Source organism: Dromiciops gliroides, chromosome 2 (genome assembly GCF_019393635.1).
Source record: "Dromiciops gliroides isolate mDroGli1 chromosome 2, mDroGli1.pri, whole genome shotgun sequence".
Classification (NCBI taxonomy): domain Eukaryota; kingdom Metazoa; phylum Chordata; class Mammalia; order Microbiotheria; family Microbiotheriidae; genus Dromiciops; species Dromiciops gliroides.
In genome coordinates, this window is record NC_057862.1 from 137,772,291 (window position 1) to 137,786,996 (window position 14,706).

The following is a 14,706-nucleotide window of genomic DNA, read 5'->3' on the forward strand; positions in this document are numbered from 1 at the left end:
TACTGGTTGTCAAGACGTCGAGCCTTGGGCTATGTGGCAGTGTAGCAACTTCCTGTATTTAGGGACAACTGAAAGTTTCAATGTTAGGGCTTTAGAAAAAGCTTGAACTGGGAGGGCTTGTCTGTCGAACAAAAAGGGTTCTCTTAAAATGATTCTGAAAATAGAAAATGACCCCTGTCATTCAGTAGCTGCAGCAGCCTCAGTAGATAATAATCGCCCTTATCATGGAGGAAAAGTCTATTCAGCTTCTATTTAGAACTAAAGTATTTGAACACCAGCAGAGTATGATTTCATCTTTGTTTAGACATTTAATTCTACCAAGGGATAGCGCTTCTCTTGTGTGCAGAGACGTTCTTTCGAACGTCAGTTACTCTGCAGTGACAGAAACCAGCCTGTGTGAGGGGAAAAAGCATTATTTTAAGTAAGCCCAGATCTTAAGATTTTTTCTTTTTCTTTCATTATCCTTAACTTTCCAAAGCTGCCACCGGACAAAGGGGCTGGCTGTTTTATCAAGAACACTACAGCCAGCCCCAATATTGAAAATGATTTCTGTGAAGGAATAGGCCCACATGACAAGGTTAAACAGCTAAAGCTGTTCTGTGGGCTGAGTCATTTGGCTTCAGATGGAAGATCAAATGCAAAACTTTATTTCTTTCCAGTGATGCTTCAAATTAACTTTGAATCCGGGTGGTCCCACTGAGATGCATGTAACTCATCCCCCTTGTCTGGCTAGTGGCCTAACTCTTAGGTGTTTTGAAATAAAAGTAGTGTGTGCCAAATTTGGTCAGACTTTAATATTTTCAAGTAATCTTCCTTCCTTCCTTCCTTCCTTCCTTCCTTTCTTCTTTCCTTCTTTCTTTCTTTCTTTCTTTCTTTCTTTCTTTCTTTCTTTCTTTCTTTCTTTCTTTCTTCTTCTTTCTTTCTTTCTTTCTTTCTTTCTTTCTTTCTTTCTTTCTTTCTTTCTTTCTTTCTTTCTTTCTTTCTTTCTTTCTTTCAAGGTGTATCTATGATGTGGGTCCTGGAGAATAAAAGCCAAGGACCACATTGTATTCTCCTCTTACCCATGTAGATTTTACAAACCAGGAACTTGCAGATAGCAACTGACATACCATTTTATTGTTGTTGCAGACTCTGGAAACCATGGACACGGGAAAACCTTTCCTTCATGCCTTCTTCATTGACTTGGAAGGCTGTATCAAAACACTCAGATACTATGCAGGATGGGCAGACAAGATACACGGCAGAACTATCCCAGCAGGTAAGCCAGAGTAGGACTGATGGCTCACTTCTGAATTTCTCATGTGGGCCAGGCTTCTGAGACATAATCTTTGCTGTTACTATGCAAAGGAAAACAACATTCAGTTATGATCCAGTTTTTGTTCTTGAGAGTCTTTGAAGTGAGTTTGAACTAAAAGTTATTTCTGGGGTTTTTGGTTTTTGGTTTGGTTTTTTTTTGGTTTTTTGGTTTTTGGACACTGGGTCCCCCTATTACTCCCAAGCTGTAAGGGCAGAGGCCATTCATGGGCTGAATTCTACTGTGGATCATCTTGGAAGCTTTAAACTGCTCCATGTCCTGAGCAATTCACACCTCATTAGACAACCTGGTAGCCCCCTGCTCTTCAGCACTCACCAAATTGGTACTCAATTTAGTGCATGTGTTTGATTGGCTTTAGTCTCCTGCAACATAGAATTCTTGAGCTCAAGTGATCCACAAGCCTCAGCCGTCCCTAGCATCAAAGATTACACAGGTATACGCTACTGGACTCAGCCAAGGATTATGTTTCAATAGTCCATATGAATCCTTTTCAGATTTTGTTTAACACTTGGAATTATTATCCCAGATTCATATGTACATGTGTTTCCTCTCCCCTCTCTCATTTCTGTTACAGATGAAAATGTTGTGTGTTTTACCAGGCATGAACCAATAGGAGTTTGTGGAGCAATTATTCCTGTGAGTATACTAGCTTCTCCAAAGATGTTATGCCTCAACTGCTTTGAACCAATGTCCAGCAACTTTGCTTTGTTCAAGTGGCATGATGCCTGTAAAATACTGTGGAAACTGTAAATTGATGTGTAGCTAGAAATTATTATTTTTGAACTAAAATTAATTGGCCAAAGCAAGCCACTCAGACTTTCTCTTCTTTGGTCAATCAACATTTATTGGGCACCGAGGTAGGCACTGGGGACACAAAAAATAAATTACTCTTCAAGGAAACTGACATTCTGGAGAGACAATAAGTACATAGAGAAATATATCCAGAATGAGAACAAAAAGAATAAATACCAGTAAATGAAAGGTCTAAGTTAGGGAGGTAGGGAGGGCACTAGCAGTCGGGAAAAACAGGAAAGGCTTCTTATAGTTTCTGAACTGCATGTTGAAGGAAGAGAGGGATTCTATTGAGTTGAGTAAACTGAATTTTCAAACTCTGTAGCATGGTTGAACCCTAACTGGTGTTTTGAAACACTGAAAGCTAGGTATCATGTTCTCATTTCTTTTCTAGCAGCATAAGGACACTGGATCAGCTGCAATGACCTCTCGTTTGTCCAGAATAATTGGGATAGGCTACTGCCTTGAATGGAAAGCTATAGTTTATGAATTAGAGCAAATTCTAATCAATAAGAGGCATCATGGGTTAGAGGATAGAGTCAGCCTTGAAGACAGGAAGACTTCTGTCCAGGTCACACCTCTGACACATCCTGGCTGCATGACCTGGGACAAGTATCTAACCTTTCGTTGCTCTAGTGAGAATATAAATTGCAGAGAAGGTGCCAATCTGCTTTGGAAGAGGGAGTTCCCTTGAGAGTTCTCTATAATTATGAAATCACAAGTTCCAGTTCCTATCCCTATCCTGTTCTAATCAATGAGAAAGTGTTTAGTTTCTTATGTGAAGGTGTGAAAAGCAGTCATGTTCTTGTAGGGTGAAGGCCTGAGATTAGGTAGATTTGGAATCTTGGCCCCAGGACTCTCTTACCAGGCCTAGTTTCCTTATCTATAAAATAAGGAGATGGGCCTAAGTGATTTCCAAAAAGTATTGTTGCAAATCACAGTATAACTATGAGCCATCATAGCTTGAGACAACATTAGTTAAGAGTGTTTCACATTGAGTAGTAATGGGATCAGAAACACTGGCAGGCCCATTTAAATGTATCCTTAAAAATAAGCATGATTGGGGCAACTAGGTGGCACAATGGATATAGCACTGGCCCTGGATTCAGGAGGACCTGAGTTCAAATTTGACCTCAGACACTTGACACTTACTAGCTGTGTGATACTGGGCAAGGCACTTAACCCTCATTGTCCCACAAAATAAAATAAAATAAACATAATTTCCCATTTAGTAGGAATCACATATGCTAGCTACTAGGAGACACACAAATAAAATGTCCAGGTGGCTACTATTTTATATGTGAGTGAATGGTCTTTATAGGGAGATTTCAATTTCTACAGTTGACTCTATTTAGGGGGGGGGGCAGGGCAATGAGGGTTAAGTGACTTGACCAGGGTCACACAGGTAGTAAGTATCAAGTGTCTGAGGCCAGATTTGAACTCAGGTCCTCCTAAATCCAGAGCCAGTGCTTTATCCACTGTGCCACCTAGCTGCCCCGACTCCAATTTTTTTTTAATTTCCTTTACCACCCTCACTTCCACCTACCCTTTCTTCCTGACCTTTCTATTTTATCTGGTTCATTTCTTTGGACATCATACCACCCTGAACCAGGTTCCTCACATTGGTTTCTGCCCCTGAGGCTGCCATGGTTCCTACCAGATATGAAAATGTATCTGTTTTTATGCTACCTCCTTCTCAAAGCCCAGGGTGTTAATGAACTAATCTGATAAACTAGTCTCTTCTAATGCCATTTTTAACTGTGACCCCCTGAGGACAATACCTTTCTTTTGTTGTTTAATCCATTAGTGGCTCTGATGGTGGGAATTTTAGACTATGACCTAGTAGGTGGAGGAGTGATTTATGAGTAGGCAGGGCCTTGTGATCACTACAAATCATACCATACAGGTGGCCACCTACTCTAACCCTATGGGGACCTGTTATAGAAAGGTGTTGGTATGATTATTTATTCTTTTGCCTATCCTGGATTTAATGAGCCTATCCTCTACTGGTGGCCAAATATTTTGGGAAAATCATTTGGCTTCACTCAACTGAAACTTCTGTTTCCAAAGTTACCAGTTCCCTAAATGCCAAATCTGATGGCCTTTTTCTCAGTCCCTGTCTTTCCTGATTTCTCTGTATCATTTGATACTCTTGACCACCTTATCGTCTGGGTTTTTGTGACACTTTTGTCTATTGGTTCTCCTCTTATTCATCTAACTAGTCCTTCTCAGTCTCCTTTGCTGGATCTTTGTCCATGATGTGTCTCTTCCACATTCCCATATACGTGGGTATATCCCACAGTTCTATCTTAGGCCTTTCTCACTTGGGGAACTCATCAACATCCATGAGTTTAATTATCATCTCTATGCAGATGATTCCCAAGTCTTTGTATTTAGAAAACATGTCTCTGTTTAGCTCTAGACCCACATAATCAATTACCTATTGGATATTTTGAACTGAATGTCCTATGGATATCACAAATCCAACATATCCAATATAAAACATTATCTGTCCCCCCCAACCCTTCTTTAGCACTTTCCTAGTAGAGGTAGATAGGTAGTACAATGGTTAGTGAACAGAGTGATGGACTTATCAGGAAGACCTGAGTTCCAATCCTACCTCAGACACTTAATACCTGTGTGACAGAGCCAGTCACAATCTTTCAGCCTTAATTCCCTCAAATGTAAACAGGAGATAATAGTAGCAACTAACAGGGTGGTCATGAGGATCAAATGAAATAATGTGTAGTACTGTCAAGGGCACTACAATCTTTCTAGTCATCTACAATTGCAGCCTTAATGTTCCCTTGACTTGTCACTCTCATTCAACTCATGTAGCCAAGCAATCCCAAATTTTGTCATTTCTATCTTCACATTTCTTATCTATATCCCTTTCTCTTCACCTCCACCTGCATTCAGGTCCTCATAATTTCTTGCCTAGATTATTGCAATGGCTTCCTAATTGTTCTTTCTGCCCCAAGTCTCTCCCCATTCCAAGCTATCATCCTCCATGTAGGTACCAAAGAGATTTTTCTAAAGCACAGATCTGACCATATTACAACCCTATTCAATAAGGTCCAATGGCTCCTGATTCCTTCCAGGATCTCATATGAACTTGTCCATTTGGAAGTTAACACTCTTCAGAACCTGGCCCCTTCCTGGATTTTCAACCTTGTTACATAGTACTTCTTTCCATGAACTGTACAATCCAACAATCTTTCCTACTTGCTGCTCCTCACATGTGCTACTCCATCTCCTACCTCTTTGTATGCCTTTTTTTTTTGCACGGGGCAATGAGGGTCAAGTGACTTGCCCAGGGTCACACAGCTAGCAAGTGTCAAGTGTCTGAGGTCAGATTTGAACTCGGGTCCTCCTGAATCCAGGGCTGGTGCCCTATCCACTGGCCACTCAGCTGCCCCTGTATGCCTTTTAATTGGCTGTCTCCCATACCTGGAATATTCCCCCCCTTCATTCTGCCTCAAGGAATCCTTGGCTTCCTTCAGACTTGGCTCAAGAGGTACTTTCTTAACAAGAGCTTTCCTGATTGCTCTAGCTGCCCCCTAAAATTGCCTTGCATCTGCTTTGTATGTGTTTTTATATGCCCATATTGTGAACTCTGTCTCTCTACTCTTAGAATGTAAGCTTCTTGAGGACTTTGACTTTTGTTTTTATATCCCAAGTGCTTAGTGCAGTGTAGGTTCCTAATATATATTTTTTGTTTAGTTTGGTTTGTTGGTTAGAAGAGAGCAAGGAGAAAAGGAAAGGCATGGGCTGAGGAGATAGAAATTAAATTATTCTATTCATAGAGGCAACTTAGTGTAATGTAAAGAGTGTTAAATTTAGAGTTTCTCCTGGATCATAGATCTAGAACTAGGTTTGAGGATAGACTCTGATATTTACTGAGTGACTTTGGGCAAGACATTTCATTTTTCAAAGCCTCAGTTTTCTCATCTATAAAATTAGAAATCAGGATGAGATGTTCTCTAACTAAGGTCCCTTCTGGCTCTTTGCAATACCTGCTTTCTTTCTATCTCATCAGGACAGACATAATCATTTTTGTCCTCTGAAATCCTTCCCATCTTTAGAACAAGGGCTCTTAATTTTTGTGGGTGTCATTGTCCCCTCTGGCAGGCTGGAAAAGCCTATCAGAATAACATTTTAAAATACATAGATTATATATATATATATATACATATATACACATATATATAAAATTACAAAGGAAATCAATTATATTGAAATACAGTTATCAATTTTTTAAAATTTATCAGAGATAGAATTTGGAATTCAAAACTTTAAATAAAACTGTTTAAAATTTTTTTAAAAAATTCATCAACTGAATGGGTTTGGGCTGGGATCCCCCTGGGTCCAGGGTGGATGCTTTGTCCACTATGTCACCTAGCTGCCCCATGATGACATCTTTAGTGTTAAATTGAGGGGTGAGGGGAATGCACTGGGGGAGGGGGAAGGGCAGAGGTGAAATCCTACATGAAAGAAACAGGAAAAGGCTTATGGAGTGGGGGAAGAGATGGGAGAGGAGCAGGGCAGTAAATGAATTTTACACTCTTCAGAAAAGGCTCAAAGAGGCCCCTCAAGGAGGGCCTAACACACATACACCCAACTGGGTGGAGTAATCTATTTAATCTGGGCTGTAAATGAGCCTAACACTCATCAGAATTGGCTCAAAGACCTCAATCTCATTAGAATTGGCTCTAGGAGGGAATAATGTACACACTCAATTGGGTGGAGTAATCTCTCTAACCCTGCAGGAAAATAGGAGGGGAAGGGGATAAAGAGAGGGGCAAAAGAAGGAAGGGCAGATTGGGGGAAGGGACAGACAGAAGCAAATCCCTTTTGAAGAGGGATAAGATGAAAGAAGATAGATAATAGAATAAATATGGGGAAGGGAATAGGATGGAAGGGAAACAGTTAACAATAGTAATCATGAGAAAGAGAAAAGGGGGGGGCAGCTAGGTGGTGCAGTGGATAGAGCACCAGCCCTGGAGTCAGGAGTACCTGAGTTCAAATCCGGCCTCAGACACTTAACACTTACTAGCTGTGTGACCCTGGGCAAGTCACTTAACCCCAATTGCCTCACTAAAAAAAAAAAAGAGAGAGAGAGAAAAGGGAGAAAATTGTACAAAAAATATAGCAACTCTTGGTGGAGGCTAAGAATTGAGAATCAAGGGAATGTCCATCAATTGAGGAATGATGGAAGAAGCTGTGCTATGATTGTGGTGGAATGGTCTTGTGTTATATGAGATGACAAACAGGATGATCCCAGAAAAACCTGGAAAGACTAATGAACATTGATGTATACTGAAGTGAGCAGAGCTGGGAGGACATTGTGCATAGTGACAGCAGTATTGTTCAATGAGCAATTGTGAACAACTCTCAGCAATGCAATGATCCAAGACAATCCCAAGGGACTAATGAGGAAGCTTACTATGCACCCCCATAGAAAGAACTGATAAAAAGAATACTTGTGGATTCTACATATATAACCTGGTTACGATCTTGTGGAGGGGGGAGGAAGAAAAATTTGGAACTCTAAATCTTATGAAAATGAAAGCAAAGAGACATGCTAGAACAACTGCAGGTTAGGGTACGTTGATCTGGGTTGGTTCAATGAAACTAGAATGATTGATTATCAAATATAGATCAGAAAAAAATTCTGATCAAAGCCACCATCTAAAAATACAAACATGCCTTCACATTGTAGACCTTGGGAACCAGGGGCAAGAACCTTCTCAAATTAGAAATGATTTAAGTGCCAAAAAAATATTCCATCAACTTCAGGTTAAGAATCCTTGCTCTAAAGCTATGGACTCTATGAAGAAAAAAAGAAACCAAATAATAGAACTTTTAACCCTTTATAGACCAAACCTAATACTAATAGCTAGTATTTATGTAGTGCTTTAAGGTTGGCAAAGCACATTGCCTATTACCTCATTTGATCCTCACAACAAACCTGTAAGGTAAGTGCTATGAGACTAAAAGAGGTGTTTCCAATGGGTTGAAAACAGCTGCCATTGTGCCTATTATTAATCTACCCTCACAATGACTCCGTAATTGTCCAGGCATGTAAATGATTGTTCCATTTTTCCAAAGGCAACCCTCTCCCCCCAACAATCAAGTCTTCCTTTTCATTCTGTGTTTCCTTCTTAACCAGTAGATGTCACTGAAGGGAAAGGGGTGATGTGTAGACCATTTCTTTCCAAAGCTAACATCAAAACAATGTCTGCTTTGTTTCAGTGGAACTTCCCATTGATGATGCTTATTTGGAAGATGGCACCAGCCCTGTGCTGTGGGAATACCATCGTTATTAAACCAGCTGAGCAGACACCCCTAACATCACTTTATCTTGGATCTTTGATCAAAGAGGTAGGGTGTCCAAAAGAAAATATTTTGTGTCCTTGACAGCATACCCACTCCTAGGAACTGAGCCATAGAGCAAGATAAAACTGCTCCAATCAAGATTTACCTAACCTAGTGTTGCAAACTTATTTACAGTTGAGTGGGCAGGATATCACTCCCTAAATTTTGCTTGGCAACTTAATTTTTTTTCCATTGCTCATGGTTGCTGAATTAGAAGAAACTCTATTCCTTCCAGTCAGGCTAATGAGGGTACTTAACTTTTATTATGGGTTCAATGTAATAATTTAGAACCAAATGTTTTGCTTAGTGAATTTACAAGAGAATGAATGCTAAGGAAGGTTATCAGAAAAAGAACAGAATATGTAGGAGGTTCATCAGACTTTGCTATTGTGGGATGAAAAACTATCTGGAAGGGATGATCTAATGTAATCTTGCTTGTTCTGGCTGAAATTGTAATACATAAGAGCAAGCCCAGTAGACCAAAGTCTTGACTTCAAAAATAATTGATATTCAGTTGAAGTCATTTCAGTTTGGGTTTTATTTTATTTTGTTTTTGTTGGGAGGTGGGTTTAAGGGGGAAAGTAGTGTCCTGGAGAAAAACACTGGTCTCAGAATTAGGAGACCCCAAATTTAACCCTTGAGACCCCCCTCTGTGACAATGGCAAAGTCACTTTGCTGTGAGCCTTAGTTTCCTCACCTGTATAATGAGAAATAGACACTACATTGATTTAAAAGGTCCTTTTCAACTCAGATCATCTCCATCACTAATAGTGACCTTTTTCTATAGGCTATTTCTAGAACAGAGAAGCAAGCACATCCTCAAAGATAAACCTCACGGCATATGATGGGTACATGCTACTAGCTTTTTGTTAATATCAGGAATTAAAAGAAGAAACTAGTTTAGCTTTGTTCTTATAACATGTTTAACACAGTGCCTGTAATATATGAGGTGCTTAATAAATGCTTATTCTCTTCCACAGGCAAGGGGTTGGGATTGTGTCTTTGATTTGGGGCTTTCCTATTGCACTTAACATGCCTATATTATGGCAAACATAATAGGTTAAACTAATCCATAATTCACCAGATTTTCACTTGTCCTTGTACTAATGTTTGGAGACTTAATTCATGTTTGTTTAACTTGTGTCTTCCAAACCATCAATCCTGCTTTAAGAACTTTTCTGGAGGAAGTAAAAATAAAGTCTATTACATTTCCCCAAATGTGGTCACCCTACGTACATTAACTTCTGTGGCAACTTGTGTAGGTCATCAGAAAGCAGATAACAGACGATATGTGATATGGTGTCAGTTGATTATAATTGAGTACCTATCATTTGTAGAGGCACTGTGGATGCGATTAAGAGAAGGCATAACCTAATTGTATTCTATACATTAAAAGATCAAGAACACTTTATCCAGTGTTATTTTTATCTTCTATCACAATTTGGAAGATGACAACAGCAAATTCCACACATGTATTAAATGTTAGGTATGTGGCACTATGCTAGGATCCTGGACTGTTGTGATAGCCTCCTAATCAATTTTCCTGCTTCAAGTCTCTTCCCATTCCAATCCATCCCCCAATATAGTCATCAAAGGGATTGTCCTCAAGTATAGGCTTAACCTTGTCATCCCTGTACCCTATAAACTCCATTGCCCCTGTCTTATCACTGGGATCAGCAATGCCTCTGCTTGGCTCTTTACAACCTAGACCCTTCTTGCCTTTCCAGATTTCTTTCTCTTTACTCCTCTTCATGCTCTAATCTATTGTCCAGACATGCTGACCTATTTAATTTTCCTCACACATGGTGCTCCATCTCCCATTTCTGTGCCTTATGCTGGGGTGGGGGTGGGGGGGGCGGGGTGTTGTCTCCTTGCCTGGAATGCTCTTTCTCCTCATTTCAGACTCTTATATTGCCTGGTTTCCTTCAAGACTTGACTCAAGGGGCAGCCAGGTGGCATAATGGATAAAGCACTGGCCCTGGATTCAGGAGAACCTGAGTTCAAATCCAGCCTCAGACACTTGACACTTCCTAGGTGTGTGACTAGGCAAGTCACTTTACCCTCATTGCCCTGCCAAAAAAAAAAAAAAAAAGACTTGACTCAAGTGCTATCTTTTGCCTGAGGCATTTCCTCATGCCCCAGCTCCTAGTGCCTCCCCTCTTAAAGTTATGTTGTATCCATTTTGTATCTTTTGTATATATATATTTTGTGTGTTTGTATGTACCTCTTGTCTCCTCTCTTTAGAATGTAAGCTCTTTGAGGGCAGTAACAATTTCATTGTTGTATTTTTATCTCTCTCACTTATCACAATGACTGCGCTATGCACATAGTATGTTGTGGGGACCAATTTTTAATTGGGGAGTGTTAGCTAAGCGGCTCGCCGCAATACTGGGGCAAGGAAGGAGACTGGCAGCCTCCCTCAAAACAGAACAGGATTTATTTTAACAAGAATGAACTTTAAAAAAAAAAACACAAACAGGATCAGTAGGATCAAGGGAAAGGAAATAAAATGTGGAAAGGGAAATTATACAACCTCAAAAAATACCACCGCCCAGGAATTAGCTGAGAATACACAGCCTCGCTCCTGTTGCCTTCCAGCTAGAATGGCGAATTCTCCTCCCCCCTCCCAGCAAACCCCTGCAGCCCCCAAACAATTGGCTGGCCGCTCTGACAGTCACATGACTGCCCTCACTAGACTTCCAATCATTATAATTTTGCCAGGCTCATGTAGGCGAGTGGTGATGGCGTGAGGTGCCAGCACCATGGCAATGGCTACAACCAATGGGTGGAGCACCATGGGTTTGCAGAGCCCCAGACCAGTGCATGCCTAGGTGTTTTGTTTTTTTTAATTCTAGCCAAAATATGGGGTCATAAAAACCTCAAATAACAATTAATTCTTTACAATGTATTGATAAATTTTTGTTGATTGATGGAAGTGACTAGGTGGGTGAGTGGATAAAACATTGGGCTAGGAGTCAGAAAGACCAGAGGTTAAATCTAGCCTCCAACACTTACTAGCTAGGTGATTCTGGGCAAGTCATTTAACTGCCTTCTGCCTCAGTTTCTTCAACTGTAAAATGGGGGTTGTTATACTACCCTTGAAGGGTGTTATGAGGATCAAATAAGACAATATTCCTTAAGCACTTAATACAATATCTGGCTCATAGTAGGCACTTAATAAATGTTATCACTTTTCCTTTGCTTGATTGGTTAAAATGTTGTCCCTTACATCAAGGCATCTCTAATCTAGCTGAAGAGAAATGTAAACTACCTTGTAGGAGCAGATGAAAAAATTAAAATTCAATTCAAGAAATGTTTATTTGGTGTTTATTATGTGCTAGGCATTGTACTAGGTGCTGGAGATACAAAGGCAAAAATGAAATGGTTCTGCCCTCAAGAAGCTCATATTTTACAGGGAGTGTAAACCCATATGTAGATAAAACATATCCAAAATAATAAGTAATTTCAAGAGGGATTAATAGGGGTTAGAGATCAGGAAAGACTTTGTGTAAAAAGTTAGACCTTGAATACAGCAGGAGAATAGGCATTTAAGAAATGAAATTCCATATGATGAGCTAGAGAAAAAGTCATGAGAAACATGGAATCAGGCCTTTCTGTGAGCAGATGCTTTAAACTCTTGGCTACGGTTAATTAAGGTAAAGCTAAGGCAACTAGGTTATACACTAGCCCTGCAATCAGGAAGATCTGAGTTGAGATTTGGTCTTATACACTCACTAAACTCTGAACCACTCACATAGCTTCTTAGCCTCAGTTTTCTCACCTGTAAAGTGGGGATAATAATAGCACGTACCTCCCAAAGTTGTTATGAGGTTAAAATGAGATAATAAGGCTTTGCAAATGTTATATAAGCTATATAAAATGCTAGATAGCACCATATAAATGCTAGGTATTATTAAAGTCATGGACATAAACACCACTGGCCAAGGCCTTTCATACTTAAGGAGGTAATTTGAAAAATGCCATGCAACAGGACAAGTGTTTTTTTTCCCCCTTTTATATATATATATATATATATATATATATTTTTAATTTTTTTTCCAAATCTAAGGCAAGTATAAGATCTCAAAGTGATTTTGAACCCCTCCTAGATGAAAGAATATGCATAACAGGAGAATAGACTCACATGAATGGTGTGGGATAGAGTCAACTTTCATGGTATATGAGAATGTAACCTGAGTTTGATGTGCTCCCTTATACATCACAGTTCAGTTTTCAAAAGATGACATGAATTAATTTATACTTTGGCATGACTGGTCTCCTAAAATTTAGTACCTCTTGGCAAGGCTACACAAAACATTTAATGCCAACCAATGTCCTTTGTATCCTTGGGTTAGTCAGTTACCACAGTCCCACCTGTGCTTTGAGTCATTCTTTATAATGCCATCTTCATTTCTTTCTAGGTGGGATTCCCTCCAGGAGTAGTGAACATAGTTCCAGGCTATGGGCCAACAGCAGGAGCAGCTATTTCTTCACATCCTAAGATCGACAAAATAGCCTTCACTGGATCGACAGAGGTAGGCTTTCCCTGCCTCCATACTGGTGTTTGTCAGAAATGTAGTAAAGAAGGATCTATATGTTCTAAATGACTGGGAGGCTAGATTATTTTCCATGATAATGTAAAACGTTTCCAATGTGTCTCCAAGGTAAATACAAATCGAAAACATACTGTTCATTAAAAAAAAATTCTAGCTTAGTTCAACCAAGGAACTTCTTCTTTTTTGTTTATTTCAATGGAGGCAGCATGTTTTGAGGGGAAGGATGCTGGATTTGGAATCAAGGGAACTTGATTTGAATTCCAGCTCTGCCATTCACTAGCTTTATGACCTTGGCCAATTTATTTGATCTCTTTGGGCTTCAGTTACTTCACTAAGGGGAGGCCAGATGACATCAAAGGATCCTTTCCAACTCTAACCCCATGATCCTGTGGGGTTATCTAGCATGGATAAGACAGTAGTATTATATCTTTCATTATAGAAATGTACATTTTTAGGTCCTGTTTTATCTATTTTTGTTGTTGTTGTTGCAAGGCAATCAGGGTTAAGTGACTTACGCAGGGTCACAGAGCTAGTAAGTGTCAAGTGTCTGAGACCAGATATGAACTCAGGTCCTCCTGAATCCAGGGCCTGTGTGCTCTATCCACTGCAGCACTTAGCTGCCCTGCCTTCTTAATTTTTAAAAAAAAAATTTTAATTAAAAATTCCCATGCATATTGTAAAGTCCTAGCTGAAGAAACAACCAAAAAAAAAAAAAAACGAAGAAGGACTACAGAGAAACACAATGGAGCTGTAGAACCAGCATCTTGAATCAAGCCTGAGGTTTCAGATCTGACACTGTCAGGAGCCCTCCTAAAAATAAATTATAAAAAGGCTGCTTAGAAATAGAGATTAAAAAAGAAAAGAAAAAGAAAAAGGGGGCACCCAGCTGACACAGTGGATAAAGCAATGACCCTAGATTCAGGAGGACCTGAGTTCAAATCCAGCCTCAAACACTTGACACCGTGTGACCCTGGGCAAGTCACTTAACCCTCATTGCAAACAAACAAAACAAAACAAACAAACAAAAAAAGGAACAGAGATTAAATGTGATTTCTTCTCATATACCTACACAGCATTGTGCAAACCAAAGCTGAGTGTGTGAACTGGCTGCCTTGGGGGTATATTTGGGCATACGTTCATTAATTTTGTGTATGTAGTCTGGTTTTTCTGCACAGCCTTTACACATTTCACCTGTTATCCAGCTCCTTCTCTCTGAGTTTCTTCAGATCCATTGGACTCAGGTCAATCTGTTATATCATGTTTGAGCTCAAAGACTTGACTGTCTTCTTTAGCTTCTCACAGATCTTCTCGACAGGAATGTGGTGGCTAAGAGGCTTTGACACTTCATTGATGATCTTGGTGGCTGCATCACCAATAGCTCCAATGGAATAGCACAAACGGTTTTCTTTTCGTTTTGCATCCTTTTGCAGAACTTCATAAGTTCATTTTCAGTGCTGCTTGGGGAAAATGTGACATTTCTGTCTTTAAGGTCTTGGTAAAATTTCCCAGAAAAGAAACACATACTTCACAGTCCCCAGGGAGCAGGGCCTGGCTCCCTCCAGGCAGGACAGTCAGGGTCAGCACCACCACCAGCCCATGAGTGGCCCACATCCTCCTGCTCTTCCTGCCACTGGAGCTGATTCACTCCTGGCCTACCATGTTACA

At 40.0% G+C, this 14,706-nt stretch overlaps 1 protein-coding gene across 1 annotated transcript in view; it reads left to right on the top strand.

The window, feature by feature from the left end:
- ALDH1A3 (aldehyde dehydrogenase 1 family member A3) overlaps positions 1-14,706 on the top strand; it is a 57,002-nt gene that overhangs the window by 15,085 nt on the left and 27,211 nt on the right. Inside the window, exons 4-7 of the mRNA XM_043985094.1 lie at positions 1,129-1,258; positions 1,890-1,951; positions 8,363-8,491; positions 12,907-13,020. Of these exons, the coding sequence (XP_043841029.1) occupies positions 1,129-1,258; positions 1,890-1,951; positions 8,363-8,491; positions 12,907-13,020 (435 nt within the window). The remainder of the gene's footprint in view (positions 1-1,128; positions 1,259-1,889; positions 1,952-8,362; positions 8,492-12,906; positions 13,021-14,706) is intronic.